Below are 26,929 nucleotides of genomic sequence, written 5' to 3'. Positions count from 1 at the left end.
GTTCTGGCGATGTCTCAGCGAGGATTGTTGCTGTGCCAATGTTTTCGCAATGCCTCAGCAAGAATCGTCGTTCTCTGACGCGTTCATTACACTTCATATGTGTTTTTAGAGTATATATACAAACGTGCGAACAGCCAGCACCTAGTGAACGCCTCGCGGATTTATTCAATGTGATGGCGTTCAAGCGATGTGCTTATAGGCGTGCGCGGGGTTCTCCTTTGAAAAGCGGGGGCGGTTGGGGGGCCAAGTTCACCCCCCCCCCCACTACTGTTGGTCGAGTCCGATGAAAAATGAGCTCCGCAATGGATGCGAAGCAGTGACGTGCTTCTCAAAGGCCTGCCATTGATTCCCGGCTTTCCGGGGTAAAAGTGGAACGTAAACAGATATTTGAACGCAACATCAGGAGCCCTTGGCCGCCATTATTGTCAAAGTACATGCATAACCATAACCCTGCGCATTAAAAAATGACTTGAAAGGTCCGACTGAGTGAAGGTATGGGAGATAATTGGCGCCCCCCTTTGATTATTTCGGGGGGGCGGCCACCCCCCCCTGCTCCATTCGTGCGCACGCCTATGGACGTGCTAGAAGAAAAAAGAAAAATAATGAGGCCGTCTTTGAGTATATAAATAACGTCTCTTGAAATGTATGCATGAAGCCTCCCCCCCCCCCCCCCCCCACACACACACGCACACAGAAATTCCGACCTGCTGCTCTAGTACAATACTTACGATGAACAAAATCTGATGACTGTTGAAGGGTACTATCGTTTCCTCTTAGTGACACATTTGCAGCGGCGCCGTTATAAAATGCGTGGCTTGTCTAGGCTGATATGTTTAATATAACGTACACTTAAAGCTCCTATGAAGTTAGCCTCCTTACCTTGTGCCATACGCTTCAGTTTTCTCAGTATACATAGGAAGTTGTAGAGCTTCAACAGTCTGAAGGCACCCTGTTGAGCGTTGGTCTATATCTAATTAACTCAAGGTCATAATGTGGTCTAAACATATAACATAGTAGTTAGTCACTCTTGTAATGGAGCAAGAAATGCTAATAACTATAAAAGGCAGTTGTGAATAAAGATCAGAAGAAAAAGGAGAAAAAAAAAGGAAACGGAAGTGCGACCATAAAGGACAACTAAAAAGTGGAAGAAAGGTACAAAGAGGCTTCGGAAAGAAAGCGTAATTTGAAAGCTGATGTTAGCATTTTGCAGTGTTAAATTTTTGTGGATATATGACTCGCAGAAAATACTGGAAGCGAAAGCCCTTCCTGGAAATGATCTGGAGGTATATCCTGAGAGTCCTTTAGAGAGCAGGGAACAACGAAGAAGAAAGGGAAAAAAATACAACAAAAACCATACGTCGGCACCCACGCAGTGTATTTGTTCGTGTAGCACTAAGTTTTATCTCGTCATTCATTATAAGGTGCTTCCCATTAAAAGAAACAAAATGCGCTCTGAAAGGAAGTACTTCGCAAGCATTAGCGCGACATGTTACGAACATGCTGAATACCGTTCTGTTGAACTTTACGGAGCAGCCCAGATGACAAAGTGGGACATCTAAAATTAGTTGCTTTGTAGATGTCCCACTATATCATCTATGATATATTGCCACGCCCGTTGCTTTTCCTTCCTCACCGTCACGACCCCGTGACTATATATACATATATACATATATATATATATATATATATATATATATATATATATATATATATATATATATATATATATATATATATATATATATATATATATACACACACACACACACACACACACACACACACACACACACACAAGGCAGTAGCAGTTGAGTTGAAGTATTGCAAAGGAACATTTTTTAAAATAAACGAATGTATGAAAACAAATTCGAGAAGCTAGCACTAAGTCGCGCAAAGCTTGGCACAGCGAAGCACGGGCCCGTCACCGCTCGTATACTCCCCGTCGACCGACACGTCTAGCTTTGAGATGCGCGGCTTCCTCCACGGGACTACGCACTTTCTTAGCACGCCCCATAGCTGTCTCGGCACGATCGGCCGCAGCCAGGCTATGCACTGTAGAGCGTAGGTTGCGCGCGATGTCTCCATCGGTGGGCGTGGCTTAGCTACCGCGCATGCGCGGCTTGGCCAGGTGGTGCGGTATCTGGTCGTGATGCGTCCTTCGTCTTTCTTTCTATCTCATGTTCTCTCTCTTTGCGCCCGTGGCGTTAGGCTGCCGTGGGACGCTATGCGCGGCGGTCTCCATCGCAGAGCGTGTGCTGTGCTTGGCGGTTGCTAGGCAACGGCGCGGCGGGTTTTTTTCTTCTCTTTTTTGCCATTTTTATGGTTTGACGGTCTCCATCGCAGAGCGCGTGCAGTGCTAGGCAGTTGCTAGGCAACGGCGCGGCGTTTTTTTTTTTTTTTTTTTTGCAATACCACTGCCGTCTTTATGGTTTGGCTAAGAGCTTCGCTATTAATAAATGTTAATAAAGACATCCAGCGCACTTGTCGTGAGCACATATACTTAAATGCGTATGTCATGCTTCTTGTAAGTTTTCTGAAAGCGATAACTTTTTCCAGTGCAGAATAAGCCTTATCCATGAGGCGTCGAAGCGATTTCAGCTCTATCACTTCTGATTTTCGATTTTATTGAAGTCCACTAAGTTTATTCAACAAAGACGTAACTTGTATACACATAGAAGTGAAATTATTGTTGATACTTCATAAGAATGCACAAAGAAGCTCTCAGTAGGGGCGCCGTGAATTTTGCAGTTTCAAATGAATCACAGTCACAGCAGCATTGCTTTTCGCACCCGTTCCAGCCGGTATTCACTTCCAATCTGTGCAAACAAAACTCAATCACAGAAGCGGGCTTCTCCCCACAAGCACTGTTGCGGCGGAGAAGCCAGCTTGTGTTTGCCGCATACGCGCGGAGTCGAACTAACTGTGCACGTTCAGAAAGGCACACACACACACACAAAAAAATCCGTCATTGTTGTGGTCAAAATTTGGAAGTGTGTTACGAATAGTTCATTCCAGCAGTGTACACAGCAAAATATCCGCAACAAATTACAGCTGGTCATTGGGGCTGCTAAGATATGCGGCCCGAGGCCTCTTCGTAGACAAAATCTGGGGAGTACGCCTCTGAACTTTCATACAACTTCATAATTTTATTTTTTTGTTTTTAAACAAGCACGAAGCTTTACAGGAATACTAACAAGTACTAAATCATTTTAAACGTTCAAGGTAGTCTTCAAAAACCCTGTTCTCGGTACTTTTACAGCATAAAGTATACTAGAAATAAAGCTTAGAACAACAGAGAGCTGAGCTAGTTGGTAAGTATTAATTCTAAAAAGACAGGGCGTGCAAACACGGACACAAAAAGGAAAAGGTCACGACACCACAAACGCCGACTAACAACTGAAGAGACGCACAACGGCGGAAAAGAAAGAAGGCACGAAAACTTATCTGCGCATGTCCATGCAATAGGCGAACCTATCAGTCCGGCATGTGTAGGGGGTCTACGTGAAAGATAACTGTTAAGGCATTTAATTTCATCTTTATGCAAGTTTATTGACCGTTGGCTCACGCATGCGCTACCACTATTATCGATATGCCATGCCTCAGTCATCAGGTGCGTTTCTTTATTCCTGTGTCGGCACAAAACTGCGCATTCATCAAATTTTGACGTGCCCTTACACTCTCAACAATGTAAAGATAGATTAGAAGGTGAGCCTCTCGTTAGCGATCTCTTATGTTCCAATAATCTGTGGTTAATGCAGCGGCCCGTCTGTCCTACGTAGAAACGGCCGCAGATGAAAGGGACCTTATACACCACACTCGTACGGCAATCAGTGAATTTGTTGGTGTGTTTTACGAAACAAATATCGGTCCGCTTCTTGTCTTTTACTGGCTAATTCTTGCTCTGCACAGCGGCACAAATCTTACCTAGCTTATTGGCAGCCGTGAAAACAACATTAACGCCGTATCTACTTCCTACTTTCTTTAGCCTGCACGTGAGACACGCAATGAATGTACGGTATACCTACGACACGTTTCTTCCTATCGCTTTCTGAGACCATGCTCGGACTTAACATAACGGACTTCTTCAAACGTTCAGCGACCAGAGATTATTGGAACGTAAGAGATCGCTAACCGGAGGCTCACCTTCTAATCTACGTTTACATAGTCGAGAGTGTAAGTGCACGCCAAAATTCGATGAATGCGCAGTTTTGTACCGGCATAGGAATGAAGAAACGCGCCTGATGATTGAGGCATGAAATATCGATAACAGTGGCAGCGCATGCGTGAGCCAACCGTCGATTAACTTGCATAAAGACGAAATCAAATGCCTTGACAGTTATCTTTCACGTAGACCCTGCACGCGTACCGGATTGATAGGTTCGCCTATAGCATGGACATGCCCAGATAAGTTTTTCGTGCCTTCTTTCTTTTCCGCCGTTGTGCGTCTCTTCAGTTGTTAGTCGGCGTTTGTGGCTTCGTGACACCTTTCTTGTGTCCGTGTTTGCACGCCCTGTCTTTTTAAAATAAAGTACTACTTCTTACTCTGACTGATTTAAAAGACAGTGCAATTCATATTAATCTATTCTGGGCCGTGAAAAGCTACGACGTCACAGCGATCATGGCGCGGCGGCATCCGTCTTTCCTTTCCGCGCCCTTTTATGGTTTACAAACTATTTTCTCAAGTAACGGGTGGTGTCTTTTGTACTGTAGAAGAGTAGTCTACCAATATAAGCTAGATAATTTTTTTATGGAGTGTCCCTTTAAAAAAAAAAAGCGTTATATATATAAGACCAAGCGCGCGTGTGTCCTGCCGGATAAATATATTTACAGTCATGGGGTGAAGGGGGTCGACGTGGGAGGGATATAATGTAACAAACTAACAAAAAAGTCCGTTTTGTTAAGCCCGAGCATGGTTGCAGAAAGCAATGGAAAAAAAAAAAGTGTCGTAAGTATTCCTTACATTTACTGCCCATCGCGCAGGCTAAAGAAAGTGGGAAGTAGATACGGCGTTAATGTTGTTTTTACTGCTGCCAATAAGCTAGGTAAGATTTGCGTCGATGCGCAGAGAAAGAAAGAGCGAGTAGTAGACAAGAAGCGGACGGACATTTGTTTCGTAAAACGCACCAACAAATTCACTGATTGCCGTACAGGCGTGGTGTATAAGGTTCCTTTTAGCTGCGGCCGCTTCTATGTAGGACAGACAGGCCGCTGTGTTAACCAGAGATTGTTGGAACATAAGAGAGCGCTAACCGGAGGCTCACCATCTAATCCAGGGGTCTCAAACACGCGGCCCGCGGACGTTTCACTAGTTGCCCCTGGCTTCACAAGGAATAAAATGCATGTTCGTGACTTTGCTAAATGGTACTCGCATTATTTACTCACCCTAATAACGTTTTGTTCGGGTAAGCTGTAGAGATAGGACTCGTTTCAATCAAGCATTGCTTTTTTTTTTTTTGTGAGGCACCGTATGCGGTCACCGTGTGTTGAAACATAACCGTGGAACAAAATCTCCATGTTTCAGAATCGGCGTCCGCATTTGAGTCATTCTGGAGATCAGTATCGATATGTTTCTCCAATCCTGACGCCAAATCCTCTTCAGAAATTTTCCATTTACGGTAATACATATGGGAAATGCCTTGTTTCAAATGGCAGCATTAGGTGACATTTTGTTCAACGCTCCCCCCCCCCCCCCCCCCCCCCCCGCCACGGTGGTCTAGTGGTTATGGCGCTCGACTGCTGACCCGAAGGTCGCGGTATCGAATCCCGGCCGCGGCGGCTGCATTTTCGATGGAGGCGAAAATGTTTGAGGCCCGTGTACTTAGATTTAGGTGCACGTTAAAGAACCCCAGGAGGTCGAAATTTCCGGAGCCCTCCACTACGGCGTCTCTCATAATCATATCGTGGTTTTGGGACGTTAAACCCCAGATATTATTATTATTATTATTTGTTCAACGCCCCCCCCCCCCCCTCCCCCGCTTCGACCTCCTTCACTGTCGCGTTCCGGCCCTTGCAGGACTAAATTTTATGAATGCGGCCCGCTCGCTGATGTGAGTTTGAGACCCCTGATCTAATCTATCTTTGCATTGTCGAGAGCGTAAATGCGCGCCGAAATTCGATGAATGCGCAGTTTTGTACAGGCACAGGTATGGAATTTTGTTACGCGTCTAATGGTTGAGGCACGGCATATCGATAATTGTGGCAGCGCATGCGTGAGTCAGCCATCGATTAACGCGCATAAAGAAGAAATGAAATACCTTAACAGTTATCTCTCACGTAGACCACCACGCGTGCCGGATGGACAGGCATCGCCTAATGCCTGGGCATGCGCAAATAAGTTTTCGTGCCTTCTTTCCGCCGTTGTGCGCCGTTGTGCGCCTTTGCAGTTGTTAGTCGGCGTTTATGGTGTCTCTTGTGTCCGTGTTTACACACCCAGTCTTTTAGCGTGTACCAGAGCGGTGGCGCTTCACGCGCGCCGGGCGCGATCAGTTTCGCATGTCCAGCAATCTGGGACATCGACTATTGCGGCAAAGTCGCTCGGCGTAACGCTATGAGGAGAGTTCTTTAGAAATTGATTACTGAGGAATGCCTTATTTTTCGCAAATTGTACTCAAGGCACTTAACGCTGACAACGTTCTTATGCTGTACATCGCGATTAGTTTTAATCCGCCTGCTGGATTTTTTTCCCGAGACACTTTCGTGGATCCATTGAAACTGCATGGGGTGATTTTTCAAAAGTTAATTGTAGCGCAACGATCATTTATTCGCTAATTGCACTCTAGTGGCATGCACTTTAGAACAACCTTTCTATGTGCTTGCAATTTGGTATGATTGCGATGGCTGGATTTTTTTCCCCGAAGAGTTTGTCTAAATGCTACTGCGGGAAAGCAGCCCTAGAGGGGTAAAAAATTGTCTGTCGCTAAATTGATGAGAAAGTGCATGTTGATCACGTTAAAACTCAGGAAAAGTCTGCAGATGTGATGCACATTATCACGCTGACGTATAGGAAATTGGTAATAGTAATAAATAATAATAAAGAATCTAACAATTTATTTGAAATTTATGAGGGGAAGCTCTTAGTGTAGAAGCCCATGTATAGTATAGATGGTATTTCAAGGCGTACAGTTACGATCGATCACAATTTCATATAATGGATTTCTACTGTTTATTGTTATAGTTGATCAGTAATCAAGGTTAATTACCATAAATTAATTATATGCAACCTAGTATTCAGTAGTGTCAAACGAAAAGTATCCGAAATGGCAATGTAGCTTTTTAATAATAGCACTGACATCTATATTGTTTAGTAATCATCGCCATCCTCATCATCACCTTTGGCACGTTGAGCGTTTCTATCTATCTATCTATCTATCTATCTATCTATCTATCTATCTATCTATCTATCTATACCTACCTAAAAAGAGAGAGGGTGACCTTATTTTTAGGTCTGGCGGTCCCATGCCGCCAATTTTCCACAGGGTGGGGGCCCTCCCAAGCGACTATGAACTTCGTTCTGCCGAGCACCAGGCCGGAAGTGCGCTTGTCCCTATTTTACCGGTAGGTACCCGGCGGCAGCAGTTCTCTGCCTCCCACAGCAGAGGCGGATGCTCAACTATTTCACCAAGGCTGTGGTGGGTTAAGGTGCACCCAGGGGTCTTTGCAGAACATTATGGGGCCACCTTTCGAGATGAGTACCCATTAACAACCGAGCGCCAGGTAGGTGTACTCCTCTACCCTTTTTGGAAAAACCGGTGGGTTCCCGGTCGGCACTGGGAATCGAACCCGGTACCTCCCGCATTGGAAGCGGACGCTCAACCACGAAGTCACCGCTACGATACAGGCGTCATATCAGATTAACGTCTGTGCTTCCAGTGTTGGCTCCGCCTTTATAGCCGTCTAATGAACATTAATTACATTTGCATTCCTATAATTCAGCAAGCTGTATTAAAGCATTGCTCGACCCCGGAGGAATACATTAACGAACGTTACGTATGATATTCACATGATTGCACCATAAAGTGCACTTAGTTTCGATAATACTGACGTATGTACTGATTGTACTCTAACGTGAGGGCTGACGCTACGTCGCACCATAAGTTACCCTTTGGATGGGTATATATATATTTTGGATGGGTATATACAAAATGGGGTACCTTAGAGTGTATGCGGAGACCCCATAATTAAATCTTCTCATATAGATTTCAATGCAGCTGTATTAATAGATGCCCTAACTCAAAAACATCGTGCTGATTTTCTAGAAATGAAGTCCCCATAACCAGAAATAAAGTTCAAAATTTACTGTGTTTCTTGTTCGAACATTAGTGCAGCTTTTCCATTCCTGCGCTAATTGTCAAGACGTCGATTGTGGGGTTGCAGGGAATTGTGAGAGACGGAAAAATGAGACGTTTGGAGAAAGGTGTATGCGTTGCGTGTATTGTTTGCAGCAGAGAAAAAAAAAAAGCCTGCAGTATACATGACAATTACCATGTGAGAATACGCAACCGCGCAATCGAACAGCTGCGCCATCAATCAGACTCCAGAACGGTAAGCAACTGCGCGGTTGACGGAACACAAGAAGTAGTACACAGGACGAGCGCAGACTAACAACTGAATTTATTGAAGCATAAACCTTCCACTTTAATAATAATAATATCTGGGGTTTAACGTCCCAAAACCAAGATATGATTATGAGAGACGCCGTAGTGGAGGGCTCCGGAAATTTCGACCACCTGGGGTTCTTTAACGTGCACCTAAATCTAAGTACACGGGCCTCAAGCATTTTCGCCTCCATCGAAAATGCAGCCGCCGCGGCCGGGATTCGATCCCGCGACCTTCGGGTCAGCAGTCGAGCGCCATAACCACTAGACCACCGTGGCGGGGCAAACCTTCCACTTTAGAAAACGTACATGCGCACAAGCTCTCCTGACAGTATCACACACCATAGTAAAAGCCCTTTATCCATAGGCGTGCGCACGGGGAAGGGGGGGGGGGGGGGGAAAGGGGGCGCCCCTCTAGTCACCTAAGAGGGGGGGGCAAAATCTGCCCCATTCATTGACCCCCCCCCCCCCCCTCGTCAACTAAGAGGGGGCGGGGGCGCAAAATCTGCCTCGTACATTTACTTGGTAGATGGGGGGGGGGGGGCGCTGCGATGAACCTTCGCCCCCCCCCCCCCCCCCCACCTAATGGGGAACCCTGCGCACACGCCTATGCCTTTATCTGCGCTAAATACGCCAACTATTTCTTATGCGGATAAACGGAGGGTTCACTAATGCATTTATCACACACCATAGTTACCGCTCTAATGTCATACCAACTAGCCCCCCAACGCACTTTACTCAGACTCCATTTGTTGAGCTGAGCAGCTGCGCCAACAGCTTCGGTGATTGTTACATTCCATCGCCTAGGTAACGCGCTGCTATACAAAATTTACTGGCCATGTTCACAGCTGCATGAGGCAAGGAAAACAGACAACGCGATACTGAAAACATTTAACAGGGATATATATGGGCTCGAACTACAGATGACATTCTTTTTTTTTTTTTTTTGCAGGACGCAGAGTCGAGACGTAATCTGCGATATATAGTGTTTTTGTTCGCATTCAATAAAAGCATTTTACAGAGTTGAAATATCTGTTCTTGTAACTGTGTTATAAAGGCTGTAATCCTGCCGTTCAAGGTTTCTCAAACTCAAGCGCCTTAGGTTAATTTTTACGGCCGGGGTCCTGGTCAAATTTCTCAAACCGCCATTCGCTAGCGATTCTCTTTTAAATTTCTCTTTGAAATACGACATATATCATGAACTAGGTCGACTGGTTCTCCAAAGCGAGCATTTCCGCTTGTTCTGTGTAACTTCAACAGGGAGGCTCATGCGCGCAGACTACGCGTCACGTCCGCCGCTGCGTCGCGCAGGGAGCGCTCAAGTGCAGCGCCGGTCGCTTGCCGTCGTCGCCTGTGCGCTGCACACTGCAAACGTGTTTGCGAGCATGCCTGGCCGATCACAGCGGCGTAGCACTAACGGTTCCAGCACCATTTAATGGGCGTTCCTCCGCGCGTACGATGACCGACGCATTTAGCCGCCTCACTTTCATCACCGGTAAGCATCTGCACTGTTTCTATGCATTTAATAGGCTTCATTAAATAAGGAGGTTTATGCGCTCTAAGAGAATGCATGTTTACGCGGTGCCGTCAGTGTACTTATGACTGCAGAGCTTGGACATAAACCAACCCGGTGTTCTGAGCGCTATCGTGCCGTATCGACCAGAATTCCTGTACACGCTACGCTAGCACGTGCGTAACACGTGTAAGAAAAATAAAAATATGCGAACAGAACGCCGAGCTCCAATGTATAACTCATCAGTCTAAACAGCGTTGAATACAGCAAGTGCTTTTAGAACACCCCCGTGTGTTCTGTGCATATCGAATATTTGAACACGATCTTGACCGATAGTTAAGGTCATGACATCTGTTAGGATGCAGTCGCCAAACGCACGAACGATCCATTCGCCTTGTGAAAGAACGAGATTTCGTGTAACGCGGGAAGCTTATGAAAGGCTGGGTGTAGTCTGTGTTGGGCGTGTGTATAGGATCCGCTTAGTCATTTCATCAGCCCGGAGCTGGTCTGTATACGTTTAAACGCAAACGCATAAGAGCAAGTCATCGCATTTGATAACTAAAAATAGGCAAGGGGGGGGGGGGGGCTGACTCATTGTGACTGTGTTGTATTTACTGCAGTTCACTTGTTGGAAAGTTTCCGGGACTCAACAAAAGCGACATATTCGGTCTTAAAAGAAAAAAAAATGCGTGCAACGAGCATTGCTCCGCATGGTGCAGTAGCTGCCCTGTTACGCATACAATATTAAATCACCGGATTTGCCAATGCGGTGGCAAACGGCAAGGCTGCGGTTATTCACCTCAATCAATTGCCGTAGAAAATATATGATATTTTCATTAAGTTTGCTTGGTCAAAAAGGCTTCTTTTTCTCTTTTTTTTCTTCGTTCATCACTAATGAGAAGAAACGGACATTGCAGCATCACTTGAATTACAAAGGGGCCGCTCACCTACAACCATGTAATAGCAATAATATCTGGGGTTTAACGTCCCAAAACCACTATATGATTATGAGGGACGCCGTAGTGGAGGGCTCCGGAAATTTCGACCACCTGGGGTTCTTTAACGTACCTACAACCATGTCTTTGCGTAGAATGTTTCCATTGTAGGAAATTCCAGCGTGTTCCTGTAAGGCACAAATGCGTAATACCAGGTCTGTAAACCCGGAAACAGGCATACATAAGCTACTACCAACTTAACAGCAGCTGTCGAAGCTGCGGTTATACACATATACAGGCGCACCAAGTGTATATGACGTAATCCACATAGAATCAATGCAGAAGAGGCAGTTCTATATGTATGTGGTATGTGGTCCATTTACGGCACCAGCGTGCTTTATAAAAGGGTAATGATTTTGATAAAGACTTTCATTACAGCGTTCATTACCATAACCTTTGCAGTCTCCACTTCTCGGCGAATGTTTTACATTCCTAAAGTTAATCGTCATAGTTGCACTCGCACAATGAGCATCCAGACAGTCAAAGCAGCCTCAGACAAGGTGAAAACACAAAGTATAGCACGGCAAATCTCCTGCGAAATTTCCGCTGGGTTTCTGTTGGCTTCAACAAGTGCCAAGTGCATAATAGGGAACCTCCCCGTAAAATATTTCGTCCAGTTGGTTCCATTTGGTCCCATTTAAATAACTTCATCTACAAATCGTTAACCACAACCAACGACCACACCTGTCCATCACAATGATGGGGCAATGAAAAAAAAAAAAAACGAGATGGGGAGGCGGTAATCCTGAGTTATGGAATTCGTTCTGGCTGCTAAGAGTATGTTATAGATTGAAGGCACTCAGAAGTAAAAAAAAAAGGCAAAAAGAAAAAGAAAAAAAAGCGGATAAGCTTACGGTGGCAGTCTGCTGTAATGACTGCCCTTCGATATTAAGTTTTCAGCAAAATAAAAAGTGACGCGCGAAATTTTTTCCGCTGGGTTACTTTGACCTTTGCGCCACTACACTCTGACCAAAAGCGTCAACAGGAAGGGCGCGGTCGCGCCACTCGCAATGAAGCGACCCCCTGCAGAAAAAGAATGGAGACATGCGTTGAATTTATCGCCACCCGCTATCCGTCCCTTGCTCCTTGTAGACAACATGCTGCGGATCGAGATGAAGCTGCTATGCTGCCGGCGCAGCTGCGTACTCGCGCGTAGGGGCGCTACCGGCAGCTGCAAAGGGCCCCATTGTGTCCGCGCTCGCGGAGGCGCACAGGTCGACGCAAAGGCCAAGCGCGGCTGTACAAAAACAGCAGGCCGAGAGTCGCGCACGCAAGTGAATGCTGGAAGAGAGCGAGTTCAGTGAACATGTGGATCACTCTCTTGTTTAGATCGTAAGAACGCAAGCCTCAAGAAGGGTCGTTGTCATTTCGTCTGCTACAGTGTCTCGACTGTGCAAAGCGATAAGTGCGAAACTCATACGGAAAAGATCCGTGGCACAAATCTTTAACTCTGCGGCATCAAGGGTCTCGACTTGGAGCTTGCCTGCTTCACTTGTTGCTTATTGGTATATATATATATATATATATATATATATATATATATATATATATATATATATATATATATATATATATATATATATATATATATATATATGGCAGGGGTCTCAAACTCACCTCAGCTAGCGGGCCGCAGTCACGAAATTTAGTCTCCAAAGGGCCGGGGCAGCGAAGGAAGGGTGAGCGGAGGGGGGGGGGGGGGGGGGGAGGGGTTCGCACTTGAAAGAAGGCCTCCCCCAAATACCATATACGAGTCATTTATTAAGGAGATGTAACGTCAGGTGTCGAGAAACATATCGCTACTGATCCCCACAATGACTGTACTCTGGACGCAGATTCTCAAATATAGAGTTTTTGCTCCGCGGTTATGTTTTAACACATAATGACCGCGTGGGATGCCTCACAAAAAATACGTTTGAGACCAGTCACACATGTGTAGCTCATTAATATATTTATTAAGAAAAAATATTCGACGAAGACAGTCATGTGCAGGCCGAGCCGCTGGCGAGAGGTCCGCGGGCCGCGTGTTTGAGACCCCCGATATATGAGCACAAGGCGAGCGAACCAGAAAAAAATGTCGAGGGTTTCTTCAACTCTCACTCGAAGCCATACATGCTATGGTGTCTCAGACGCGAGTGAGCCGTTCGAAGCAAGGAACGAACCGTATATAGCAAGGGATAATAAGCAAATAATAGTAAATAATATATACATAAGAATGACAGGAAACGAATAGAAAGAAGTACCCTGCATGTTTCGTCCCTTCCCCTGTATACCTTTTCTTCCGCAAGTGGACTTCCTGCACGGCAGCATCACAATCTTTCAGTAGTTGTGCCCTACATTGCTTCTGCGTTTATTTGCTTATGAAATAATATGAAAGACGGATAAGTATACGTGATCGCACGCGCAAACTTATTTGCCCGATGAGAGTGTGTGCGTGAATTGCAGGAAAAAACTATAACTGTCCTTGCTGAAAAAAAAAAAAATCTACGCTCTATATTCGTGAACACGAGTCGACTCAAGGGGCAGAGATCAGTTCATTGGGAAAACGAACAGACAGATCGGCCTGAGCTACATTCCTCTTGCCTTACTAACCTATGGAGAAAAATAAAAAGAAAGCAAAGGTAAACAACCAGGATTATGGCGGGTTTCGGTTGGTATTAACAGAAGAAGCGAACACACGGAGAGCAAGTCTACTCGAAGCACATATGTAATGCACAATTTCCTAAAAAAATATCCCGCTATACCTGCGAGAACTTGCAGAATCAGAGTGCTGCCGCGTTCGAGATAAACAGGCTGCAGGGCTCAGCAGAGGCCTTTGTCGTTCCCGACGACAGATGAGTGTCCGCGTCGCATGTCACGCTTCAGTCCCCAGATACACCCATACATGGCGCAAGTGGCGTAACTGCGGACGAAGCGATAGCCGCACAGTGAAACGCTCGAGCGTGAGTAGGGCTAGTAGGGCCTAAAGTCACTGTGTAGCAGGGGCGGGTGAGGCAGGGGCTGTCACACGTCCTTCCCCGTGCGTCTCTGTTCTACAAATAACGTAACGACAGACAACCACACAAAATATCACAAGAACCACCAGGGAAACACAGGAGAAGCGCAGCTCCGCCGTTTCTGCAGATTTCACACTGGGTGGAAGTGGGGCAAGTTCTTTTCCACCGGCGCTCGTATGTCCTCCTTTTGCCACCTCCGACCGCCGCGCTGATCCCTGCAGGTGCGTATAGCCAGAATTTTTTTTTTTTCGGGAGGGGTAGGGGTGTGGGGTTCAGCCGTCCTTTATATATGTTCGTGCGTGTGTTTGTATGAGTGCTTTATGTATACACATGCAAAATTGAAAAATTTTGCATGTGGAAGAGGGGGGGGGGGTTATACCCGCCCTGGCTACGCCAGTAGAACATTGTATACCGCTGACAACGTTGTTAAATTAATGATTATGGACACGAAAAGATACCTTAGCCGGCTGGTTCTAAGCCGAGATTGCCTCCTGCTACTACTGCAAATGAAAGGGATAATTGACAACCACCAGTTTGTACCACGAAGCCACAAGGAACTCCATACGGATTTCTCAGAAAGGAAAGCCTCTAATCGAAGAAAAATTCGTCTTGGTCCGCGGATCGAACCCTGGACCAACGCCTTTCCGTGGTGGTCGCTCCAGCAACTGAGCTGACCAGTGTGCTAGCAATTGGCAGCGCGAGGGCGAATTAGTCGACAACTCGAAGCACATGGACACAGAATATTGCAAATTGGGGAATCCCGCAAGGTGACGGAAGGGCATTATATATATATATATATATATATATATATATATATATATAATATATATATATATATATATATATATATATATATATATATATATATATATATATATATATATATGTTTCTTTGAACTTCATTCTCGCTGGACCAGACGTAACTGATGCAAGGAAGGGACGACGAAACTTTCTGGAAAGCATATTTACTGAAAGTTTCCACCTGGTGGATCAGCCGAAAACGTTCAGTAAATACGCTTTCAAAAAGTTTCGTTTTCCCTATATAATGCGTTTCAATGAATATCAGTTGCTACAGCGCTTCCATTTGTTCGGCGTGACTTACTTTTCTCTCTGTTTTCGAAAGCAAAGTGCCAAGATTCCAGAATTACAGAATAATTAGGTTAGTTGCATTCTCGTAACGTAAGTGTGCAGGTGGATTATTTAAAGCTTGGCATGAGTTAGCTAAATCTGTCCGTTGATGTAGACGGACTTACGCTACACAATCGTCAAAATCGCTTCAAGGTCCCTTTATTGATATGCACCGTTACCTGTTGAAATCAACCAGATAATTGATTGATTTTACGTTTGCGCCCAGCCGAAACGACTCGTCTTTCGATTTTCTTTTTTTTTTTCACAAAAATTTTACTAAATGTGACGATATATACAGTATTACTTGCAGCGGTGTCTTCGGCGTTAGCAGCCTGTGATGCAGAGAAGGCTGTCGCTGGACTCCAAGATTGCAGGAACCATATCCACCAGATACAGAAACACAGATTTAATGCTTCCGACGTCGACCACATAGAACAAGTATGCTGGTAAGCACACGTGCATGTATATCTTACTGACGGAAATGTTTTGCTGACGTCTTTTTTTTTTTTTACTCGAATATTTCAACAAAAGAGAAACGTCATCGCAGTCCTAAAATATCAGGCTATAGTGACTATACAGTCTTTCTGGCTTGTATAGGCCATCAAGATAAGCACACTGGCATCACGCATACAGAGCGTCTATCGCCAAGTGCACGGGTACATAAGGAAAGGTTCTTGGTATAGATGATAGAAGCGATGTGCTCCAGGCATAGGTCGGCAAAAAAGTTGGAGCTCACTCAGACTCATTCAACAAATATATTCTGCTCTGAGGGCTCACTCGGACTCAGACGCACCAAAATTTTTCTCAACCAGACTCACTCGGACTCAGACTCACTAAACTTTTTCTCAACCGGATTCACTCGGACTCAAGCTCACCAACATATTACTCAGCCGGACTCACTCAGACTCACGGCTTGACTTGAGTCTGAGTGAGCCTCCTGAGTGAGTCGACTCATGAGTCCGTGAGCGTAAAAGTAGCTTTTTTCGACGTTGGTGTCAATGCACTTTAATGCCAATATCTCACATTATCGGTGCTCTACGATACGCCTTTTGGTCTTATACCATCAGGTACGGGTTATCAGTCGTTGCAATCATGGGCGTCCGGAGGGGGGTGCAAGGGGGGGCAGCTGCCCCCCTTGGAATTTTGTATAATAATTTTCTATGCAGTAGCAATAAGCTACACAGCTTGATTAGCACACTCCAGTCCCGCATATCCGCGTGAAGCATCATTCAGGATTACCAGCCAACTTTGCACGTTACATACTGCTCTGGACTAATCTTGCCGGTCATGTCACGGCAATGAAACAAAAGCCAGCTATGCTGTATGCCCCCCTCACCCTCCCCACCCTCTGCTGATGCACCCCCCTGGAAAAAGTTCTACGGACGCCCTTGGTTGCAATCCAGTAAGAACATTTTTTTATGAAATACCCGACTCACGCAAGATATTTTTATTAAGAACTTCCCGTGAGAGAGTTTGCGGGGGTAGGTCATGACACACCTCCCAATTCACGTCCCTGATCAATGAATATTGAGGTGACGCATGAACGCGAGTGCGTTGAGATATGTCTGAATAGACTTGAATATAAACGCAAGGCGACATAAGGCTGACAGTAATGCTGAAGATGAGTAGATAGGACCATAGGTTGCCAATAAAAGGTGCTCACTCAGACTCATTTAAGAAATATATATTGCGCTTAGGGCTCACTCGGACTCAGACTCAGAAATATTTTCCTCAACCGGACTCAGACTCACTAAAATTTCCTTAACTGGACTCACTCGGACTCAAACTCACCAAAATATTACTCACCCGGACTCACTCAGATTCAGGCTCACGGACCGATCTGAGTCTGAGCGAGTCCGAGTGAGTCGACTCATGAGTGAGTTTGCCGACCTATGGGCCCCAGGTGACCATGCTGAAACACTTTAGACCCGGGATAAACCAAACCGGGAGGCACCGGCCAAGCTCTACCATTATTATTGAGCGCGATAGCGTCGCAATTAGTGATACCGATAAGTTTAAGAAAACCGAGGCATCTTGCGGAATTCGTGTGAAAATTTATTTCGACTTCAGCGTCTTTGGCTTCTATTTATTTTTCACGCACTTGGGCGCACTTTTCTATTACTATTTCCGCATAAAAAGTCGCATTTTGTGTGTGAATATTTGCAAACAAACATTCACCGCGTTTTTTTTTATTTCACTCATCAAGTCTACTGGTTTCCTTATTTACTCGATGAATACACACTTCATTGTTCTTTACGTTTTTAACACCGATAATTGCGGTATAACTGCAGGTAGCCCACGCCTTGACACACTAGTTTCATCCACGACACAGTATGCAACAAAGTGAAGCAACGTAGTAAGGGCATATACAGAAATATGACTATGCCGATGAATGAAAAGTAGACGAGTTTGACATTCTAACGCAAGTACAATGAACACTTATAAGATTATGCAGCTAAAAAGCTCTACAAAATATTTCATAAAAATATGCGGGTAAGATATAGACGTGAGCACGTCATATACGAGAGCAGCAAAAATAGAAAGAGAGAGAATCTATAGAAATGCAGATAGTTTAACCCAACGTTAGCTCTGGATGGCTACCCTGCAGGGGGGAGGGGTTAAAAAGATAAGGGTAGTGAAACAAAGCAACCGCGTGCCCTGAACATCGCGGTAGCATCAATGGCTTTTAAGTGTCTCTTTAACTCAGAAATCTGAGAAGCGCGAATATATATAGTCTTCTGCGTGGGGCTTCTTTGAAAGCACTGTTTTACAACTTTTGTTCTGTTGTTGTACGATTGTCTAATTGCCTAGCACTTTGCACATAACCTGCCAATGAGTCTGAACGCTACAGCGTGGGTAGACAAAAATAACGTGCGCTGGTGTGTCGTCGCAGCCGCATACGTCGCACGTGCGCGTGGGCTGTCGGCCATTCCGATCAGGAATGTATGAGTTAGTAAGTGCGACGCGGAGTCAAAGACGGTGCATCATGGTCTGTTCGGGCAGTGGTAATACCAGGCGGTAGATATAGGCGTGAGTCTGGAGACAACGACACATGGTGAAAACGTTGGAGTACCACGGTGGCAATGCACATTCAGAGGATACCAAGCGAGGCACAGGCGCAGCGTCAGTGCACGGAAACGGAATTGAGGCACATCGGCCGCTCTCATGTGCAGATCGGGTGTCTTACCGGCGTGGTCGTCTTCACTGATATTGCTGTGTCCCACAAGCCATCGAAGAAGTATGTCATGTCCTTTGTCATGGCTGCGGTGACAGGCCTGTCAAATCTCCGAGGTGAGTTCTTCGTTGGGTCCATATGGTGCATTGCGTTCTGTGTGCTTTGGAAAGCTGCCTTGGAGTCAGAAAACTGCCCACTGTTGTGGTGCTTCCCGACACATAAAAGCACGGAGTGCGACAAGCTCTGCACCTGTCGACGTGTTCATAGATGATGTCTTCAACTTGATTTCTTTTAAGTTTCGTCGGGATGGTTGCTGCCGAAGACCTGTTGGGTTTGCCATACTTTATGTATATTTGGTGGGCTTAATATAAGTGTTCCAAGGTTACATGCTTTAAAGCTTGCAACGGCGCTCCAACTTTCTTTTTGGTGCCTGGAATCGTCAAGTGTACTTGAGGCCGGTGCCGACTAAACAATATGGCGCCGTGTTAGTATGTGCAAATAAGTTTATTGAGAAGTATGCCGACGCTTTGCAGCGGTTTTGGTAAATGTTGAATGTGACCTCGCTGCTTGTAGGCATGCATGATGGTGTGAGAAGTCGAGTCAAGTGCCGAATATGTGCTCTCACGACGTCAGTACCGACTAGCACTGTATAAAGCAATGAAAAATTATCTGGCAATGGCCACTTTCGGAACTGAAAATGCAGTTATCGGGAGCCATACATGTTCTGAGCGCTTCGGCTTGTACACTGTGAAGTCTGTGAATAATTGTCAAGCAAGTATCTTTATGCAGTACAGGTAAGCTAAACTCAAAAAGAGGGCGTTACAAGTAACTGGAACATTGGTGGCACTGACGCGCTCCAGGACTTTCTGCCGAGAACCGCAAGAAGGTCCGCAGTAGCGGTCAATCGTTTCGTCACGCACAAGATATGACGTCTCCAAGGCAAGTCTCTACCGACGATGATGCCAAGAAATCGGTACATTCGTCTGTTCGGTACAATATGCCCATTGATACTCAAAGCGAGCGGGTCCGTCGCGAAGTGACGAGTAAGCATTGGCTAGGTGAAAGCTCTCTGTCTTGCCTCCTTAGGCATTTCGACACTGCCGTTGAAGCCATGTGACGTAGAGCGCGGCCTTGTACGCGTGTCACTCCTGACGCTGACATGCAGATATTGTCCGCATATAGACATTTTCGTCGGAGAGATGGAGCACCCCTTTTCTGGACTGTTCACAAGAGTACAAAGGCTGACGATCATCTTGTCCGTCACCGAAAAATCGAGAAAGATGCAAATAAAATAAATAATAAAAATGTTCGGTTTGAACAAGAATCGAACCTAGGCCGCCTGCGTGGCAAGCAGGTGTTGAACCTCAGAGCCCGCTATTGCATGAAAGTGCTTCGGGAAAAAACACTATATGAATGTCATGTAGTGGAAGGGGTCTTAACGCATGTAATAATGCGTGGCAGAAGCGTAGAATCGCTCCAGGCGTGAAAACATGTGAATTGCGCAGCGAGTGGGTGTTTCAAAGGCCCACCCATTACAAAGCGCTAATACATTTTTAATCATCAGCTACAAAAGCATCAACAAAGTGGGTAGCTGCGAAGGTTCACGTGCTGCCTTACGGACGTGTAGTGGGCACTTCGCTGACTCACATATTTGCAGTAGGCATTCTAGGATAGTTTGAAACGGCCAACGTTGCGCGCAATCGTCTGTTTCCTTACGGCACGGTTGGGGCATGCACCGAGAACCGAAGCCAGGCTAGCAATAGAGAAGGCGATGCGCACGGGGCCCAATCACGCTATCGCGTTCTACTCTTGGAAGACGAAGCTCAAGCGTCCTCCAAGTTTTTTTTAAGGGGGTGGGTGTGGGGGAGTCACGCATATGCACAGCCCAGAGGGTAATATGGCGGCGCTCAAGAATTCCTTGTTGAAAAGATGCGTATGGATAGCTGTACGGATTGCGGCTACGAACCCACGAGACCAACGAGCACCGTGGTTAAACAGCATAGGGTAGAGTTGCTCTTCTGTGGTTGAGCACTCCTTGCGAAATACCACGAGAGGTACAACTAGAAGGCGTTGGTCCGTCTTTATGCAGACAGAGATATTCCACACAAATAGCTACGGGAAAGATGTGTCAACCAATCCCAGCGGTTTCTATGGAACACTCGTAATTGCATAATGAGCAACGTTGTCATGAACGCTTTTAACATCAAAGGATAAAGACGCAGTGAGTCTTCAGGTGTTTGTGGTGTTGTACGGATGTGACAAGGGCTACAACGTTATCGATCACTGTCTATAGGTGAACGTTCGCGTCGAAAGCCAGCCATTACCTCTGGGCGCACGTCGATGAAACTCAAAGTACCCTTCTAACCGTATAAGGACCATCTCTTCATTTCCCTTACCGACGCAGCTGTCCAGAGATATTATACGGTAAAACGAAAATCCACGGGAGGTTTGCAAGGCTTGAGGACCAGGACTAGATTGATTTCCATGTGACAGGTACAAAGCTGTCGTGTGATGATTAGCTGTAAACGTCAAGACGTGTATATTTTGCCTCTTCACCAAGGTTTCCAAACACAGAGTATGCGATGCCATCAGGTCCTGGTGATTATCGAGGAACGCCTGCTCCAGCGAGCGCTACACCTGAGCTCTTCAATGGAGAAAATGACTTTAAAGCTCCCTTAACAGCGCCCCAACCCCCCCCCCCCCTTTAAGTTTCTAGCTATTTAACAAAGACCACAAGAAGATGATGTCGTAGAAGATTACTGCGTCAGAATAGCGGGCCCGACGTTGCAATCTACACCATCTATCTATACTTTTATTCCAGCTTTCCGAGATACGGGTACGGAAGCAAGAATAGAACGAAAAGAAGTTTACTGAGAACTACTGAAAAAAACCTTGAAGTTTGATCGACGCTATGCCATCCGGACCAGTGTTAATTTTATTGTCATAAACGCACAAATTTTATTACAGTTTCTTGTCTTACAATGAACATCCTTTTTTTTTTATTGCTCACGACCGAAATGGCAAACTGATGCGGTAAAAATCGCCAGAAGGTCAGTGAAGAAGAGAGCGGAAGAGAGGCCACCCGGTGGCCTCTCCATTCCGCTAACGCAACCTAACGAGAGTCTCGTTAGGTCCCGTTCGCCCCATTAAAAGAAAACAAAAGAAAAAAAAAAACTGTGGGTGTCCGGCGCTTGCCAGGGCGACTACGCGCTTCTGCTGCCTTTGACGCGAGTTTCTAACTCTCCCTTTCTTCCCTCTTTTTTGCCTCCATTCCCCGGCGAGTGTTTTAGTTGAGGCATGGTCCCTCAAAAGGTGTCCTCAGTGTAGAGACAGTTATCGTGCACTCCAAACCAAATTTCCCCACCTTTCCTTCAAGAATCACTCTACAGGGAATGGAGAGCCTGTGGCGCATCCCACTTGGCAAGCGGACGCTCTAACCATTTGCAACCACCGATGCGGTTCAATGCCATCTACATTCTACCTTCCCCGACGCGCGCTTTTCCTTTCCCCTTCCACGCGCTCTCCTTCGAAGCTCGGTTCCCTTGCAGCCTCAAACTTAATTTCGCCAATTTCACAGATGGGGAACGCGCGCTTGCCTATAGAATATATACTAGCGCGTAAAAACACAAATCATCACCTTCTCCGAGCTCACTACACTGAGAGCGGCCGTTTTGGAATGGAATGTGTGCAAGAGGCCCTTTTGCACCGCACGTTTTAACATCTGATGGCGCAGCTGAAGCGTCGCCGTTTGTTCCCGCATTTCCTTCAATCGCGCGGGGAAACACAGCAGAAGACACCAGTCACTCGAAAGCGAAAAGACGCATGTCAGCCATGACGTGTTTTCAGCACCCAGGTATCAAAACTCGCAGCACACGAAAGCGTAGGCTTTGAGATCGACTTCCGTTACTGCGAGGCAGCGATATTAAAAAATGTGTATAGCTTCCATTACGGTATAATAGCACGATATTTTGTCACCGTGGTCATTAGCCAGTGTTGCCAGAGAGTTGCACAGCTTAACTGCGATATAACAAATTCGAATACAGACGTTCGCGCCCGCACCAAATGCGTTAAATTATGCCAGCTATATTGCTGTGGTATGCAGCTTAGTGATGCAGAACTATCGGTAAATTGACTATCGATAGTATCGATAGTTTCTTTGAAACTATCGATAGTGTAAACAAACTATCGATAGTGCAATCGCTAGTACCATCGTTAATATTACTAGAGCGCTATCTGCCACGCGTGTTTACTGCTTTTGTTTTGACGTATTAGGGTTTCACCCATAAAAACTGTTAGCAACGTTTGACGCAGACCGCGCCGTAATGTTTGAGAAGCTCAAGAATTGTTTGAGATCATTCTGTTAAGATTACGCACCGGACGCGAATAGTCAAGTTTGTTCGAGAGCTTACGCGAGCACCAGCGATAACACTGGAAGGTTTGATGACTGATGTATAAAAGACGACGCGTTCCACCGATGGTGAGAGAACTCAACGGCTGACGACTGCTCCCACAGCATGTATCGCTTGTATTTGGAGTTTTGATTTTCTGGGCACAAGTTCGCCCAAATAAAGAGCTCCGTATTTCCCAGTCTTGCTGCAGCATTCTTGACCGTCACAACCACGTGACAATACTATCGATAGTGGTGTGAATAATGATGCGGTTCCTGGCCGTCTATATTGCCAAAATATTTGCGATAGCTTACTACCAGCTTCACTTAATTTATGAGCAATTTTCGGCAGAGAAATTAACAATTTCCGCAGTGTAAATGGCGGAATGTATCCATCAATAAATTCGTATCCAAAAGCAACCAGTTACACCTTACAATTAACATTTTATTTTGAAATCATAACATGCAATATCAATTTGAAGCCGCGCAGTCCCGCCGCATGTAAAGGCTTTCTTTCCGCTACAGCTGAACAGTTTGACTTTATGATCACGTGTCAGCAAAGCACTCTGGTGAAGAACACAACCATGTTAACTTTCTTGCCCTTCAGCCTGCTCCTCCGGCTCCACTATGTACCACACGCGCGGGGAACCAAGTTTCTTCTGCAGTGAGTCCGCGCTGCTGATTTTTTACTATCGATAGTACCATCGAATTTTAATATTGATAGCGCTATCGATAGTATTTTTCACCATCGATAGTTCGATAGTGACTCAGCTATCGATAGTATCGATAGTACCATCGATAGTTCTGCATCACTAATGCAGCTGTTGTGCGCACGCGGGTGTTCAAGGCAACCCATGTTCACAGTTATCTTTACGGCCCTGGCCTTTCAGCGTGAACCTGTTTTCCTCACTTACCAGCAATTGATCTGATAAGTTATCAGCCTCTATGCCAAACACGTAACATCAGTCACCCAAATGGCCTCCGGGCGTAGTTTCTTCGACTCCATATGAATGCCCTTTTATTGACTCTGGTCTCAAGCAGGGGGTACACATCAACCCAGGTTCTGAGGGTTAATATCTTGATCTGAAATTGCATGTATGGCATCTACAATGTCGAACAGCGCGAAGATCGGCGCACGTGGGCGTAAAGCCCCATACTTACGATCGCACTCCACTCAGCGTACTTGGTGCGTCAGCGGTGATTACCCTTTCAGCACAAGCGACAGCGCGCGTACACAACGATAAATTCCGGTAAAGCGAAATAACGAGCTTTTTCGTTCAAAGTGCAGCGCTGGATGGAGCCCGTTATGACGTTACAGACTATCTGAAAAAAAAAAAAGAGGGGGGGGGGGGCAGAAGCCGGCCTCAGCTGATGCGCTTGATCTAGCAAGTGCTATTCTGAACGGAGGACGGGGAATGAATGTATAGCCGTATGATGATAAGATAGATGCGGATAGGTTGTAGCGGACGTAGATTACATGACGGCCGCACTATAACCTGGTCCCCTGGGTGCACGCACTCCAACGACTGAGCCTTGATCCGCAACGCCATCGCCGCGCAATATTGTAGGTCCGTTCGTACGCGCCGTCCGCGCTGTCCGTGCGTCGGCGTGTCGGTGGTGTTCCGGAGGTCCGTACGGATCTCGGAGAGAGCGCGTGCAGCTATAGTGGCTATAGTTGCTATAGTTTCTTGCGCGTGCGGCGAGTGCGCGGACCTTCAAAATGGCGACCCCGCCGCTAGCGCTCCTCGCGGATGACGTCAAGTGCATACCACTTATACCACTGATTCAGCGTCCTCTAAATATTCTGTCTAACAATCACGCCGCTCCGGCACATATGCCAGGGAATCACGTGTTCTAGCGTTTTAAATGTCGGTTACTGTTCGCAGCCTAGGGTTAGTCGACCGTCGATGAGATATCCGTATATAGTGGCGTAAGAAACGCCTAGAGAATCATGTGTATCGATTTAATATCACAAAAGTTTTCCATAGCAGCTCGAGGGCAAATATAACCGCGTAATCTTCGGGGTTTACAGAATCCTTATCTCTATCGCACACATGCAAGCGTCTGAATACGCTGTCAGCATAAGCACTGTACATCATCGTAAGGCAATGCACGAGTGACAGCGAGTTGGCGGCGCGCCTAATCTGATATGTATGACTGAAATACGACTGCTAGAGATGAAGACGTTGAACAATTGCTGCAAAAACAATACAAGGTGGTTCGCAATGTACTGTATAATACACAGTGTGTCTACTAAATTTCGAGACTGGCGTCATCGAAAAATAATGCAGATTGGCTGTTAATATTCAATGTATGGCCCTCCTTGTTGTATACAAGAACTTGCACGGCTGTAAAGTTTCTGGATTCCTTTCTGGAAGTCCTCTTGCCCGACAGTGTTGAGTTCCTTCGTAACAGCCCCGTGGATGTACGAAATTTAGTCGAAATGTTTTCCTTTCAACGTCACTTTGACTTTTGGAAAAAGAAAATAGTCCGCTGGGGCTAGGTCAGGTGAATAGGGTGGATGGTTGAAACACCGTCACCTGTTTCTTTGCTAAAAATATCTGCACTTCAGTTTCTGTGGCATGGTGCAATATCGTGCAAGAAGAATCAGTCATGCGAATGAACCTTTGCCGGCCGGACCCGTTGCATTCTCTGCGGTAAGCGTGTTAAAATGTCTTTGTACATTGTAGCATTCGCAGTTTGTGCCTCTGGAATGAATCCTTTATGCACAACACCTTGCCAGTCAAAAAGCACCACAAGCATTGTCTTCACACGCTACTTCTGGATGCGAAGTTGTTTTGGTCGTGGGGAATTCTTCCCCATCCATGCCGCTGATTGTCTCTTTGCTGCATGATCGTACGCATGTAAGAGTGATTCATCACCAGTCATAATTTTTTAAAACCATTCTGGGTCATTTCCCGCCAGTCGAACCCACTCCTGACAAGAAGATACCCGGTCTTCTTTTTGCTGTTATGAGGCTGTGGGGCAACATTTGGAACAAATCTTCATCTTTTCTAGATCTGGTACCACGATCTTCCTGACAGTATCATTGCTTATGTTTAGGTCCTGCGCTATCATCCCCAGGGACTGGCAGAGGTTTTCAGACAGCTTTCCCGCACTTCTTCAACATTTTCAACAGTTCAAACGCTTACCGGACGGCCAGGTCTAAGGTCGTCCGTGACCACCTCCCTACCCTCACGAAACCGTCCATGCCATGCAAAAATGTTCGCTCGAGGAATAGCGTCCGTGATGTAAGCAGTTTCAATCATGTCCGTGGTCTTCGTGGCTGTTTTGCCAAGTCTTACGCAAAACTTGTTGGCTACTCTCTGCTCCACTTTGCTATCCGTGACGTACAAACGAAACAGTGATCACTGAAATCACTGTAACTGACAAAATTCACACCACAACTTTGTGAATTCTTCACACAATGCGCAGCACACTCACCACTTAAAGCTAGACAACCGCTTCTTGGCTCCATTGGATATCTTTGCCAGTCTCGAAACTTGGTAGACACACTGTGTATCAGGGGCGTAGCCAAGGGGGGGGGGGGGGTTGGGGGGGTTCAAACCCCCCCGAAATTTTTCAGTTTTGCTTGCGTATATATACACGCACACATACAAACGCACGCACGAACATACACAAAGTATAGTTGAACCCCCCCCGAAAAAAATTTCTGGCTACGCCCCTGCTGTGTATGTATCGGCGTTATCGGTTTCCGCCTTTCATGCAACGTTATGCTTTTCGCCATTCTATCATCAGCTAAAAGCGACGCTTTCTGATCTTCCCAGCAGCGCCACGGTCAAGTTCGAAGACTGCATCCGCGAAGCTGTACATCTTTCAGGATGCCACCACGAAGTTGACTACCTTGTGACCGTGATGATGACGAAAACGCGAGAACTTCTGAGCCACATGTACAGCGCCAACTGCTGGTACCTCTGTAGCCAAGCCGACGCTGCCTCTGCCAGTGCAACCTTCGCCCCTGCCGGACTTGTAGCAGTGGCACTTTTGGTGTTGTGGAGGACGTGAAGTCAATCACCCTGGTCGCTCGAGAGTGCCATCAGAGCGTGGTGTCCTTGGCTCTAACGGTGGCTTTAGGACTTCACAAAACGGGTCTGCTGTGTTGCTTTAGTGGCCGGCGGGA

The 26,929-nt window shown here is 46.1% G+C and overlaps 1 protein-coding gene across 2 annotated transcripts; it reads left to right on the top strand.

Annotated features, from left to right (window-relative positions):
- Positions 1–9,911: 9,911 nt before the first annotated feature.
- LOC119375491 (uncharacterized) lies at positions 9,912–26,826 on the top strand. 2 transcript variants are annotated; one of them, XM_037645672.2, is made up of 3 exons: positions 9,912–10,089; positions 15,525–15,672; positions 26,577–26,826. In XM_037645672.2, the coding sequence occupies exons 1-3, from the start codon at positions 10,053–10,055 to the stop codon at positions 26,812–26,814; spliced, it is 423 nt and encodes a 140-aa protein (XP_037501600.1). In that variant the 5' UTR covers positions 9,912–10,052; the 3' UTR covers positions 26,815–26,826. The 2 variants fall into 2 exon arrangements, with proteins under 2 accessions (XP_037501600.1, XP_037501609.1); XM_037645681.2 differs by having other exon boundaries at positions 9,926–10,089; positions 15,537–15,672.
- The last annotated feature ends 103 nt before the right edge of the window (positions 26,827–26,929 follow it).

Source organism: Rhipicephalus sanguineus, chromosome 1, assembly GCF_013339695.2.
Source record: "Rhipicephalus sanguineus isolate Rsan-2018 chromosome 1, BIME_Rsan_1.4, whole genome shotgun sequence".
Lineage (NCBI taxonomy): Eukaryota > Metazoa > Arthropoda > Arachnida > Ixodida > Ixodidae > Rhipicephalus > Rhipicephalus sanguineus.
This window is presented reverse-complemented; position numbering and strand designations above follow the sequence as displayed.

Bases quoted from the DNA above. Each gene is read 5' to 3' on its own strand.
- LOC119375491 (XM_037645672.2), top strand. From the start codon at position 10,053: ATGACCGACGCATTTAGCCGCCTCACTTTCATCACCG. The intron at 10,090-15,524 runs GTAAGCATCTGC...CGATATATACAG, and splicing joins CCGCCTCACTTTCATCACCG to TATTACTTGCAGCGGTGTCT. The intron at 15,673-26,576 runs GTAAGCACACGT...TGATCTTCCCAG, and splicing joins CACATAGAACAAGTATGCTG to CAGCGCCACGGTCAAGTTCG.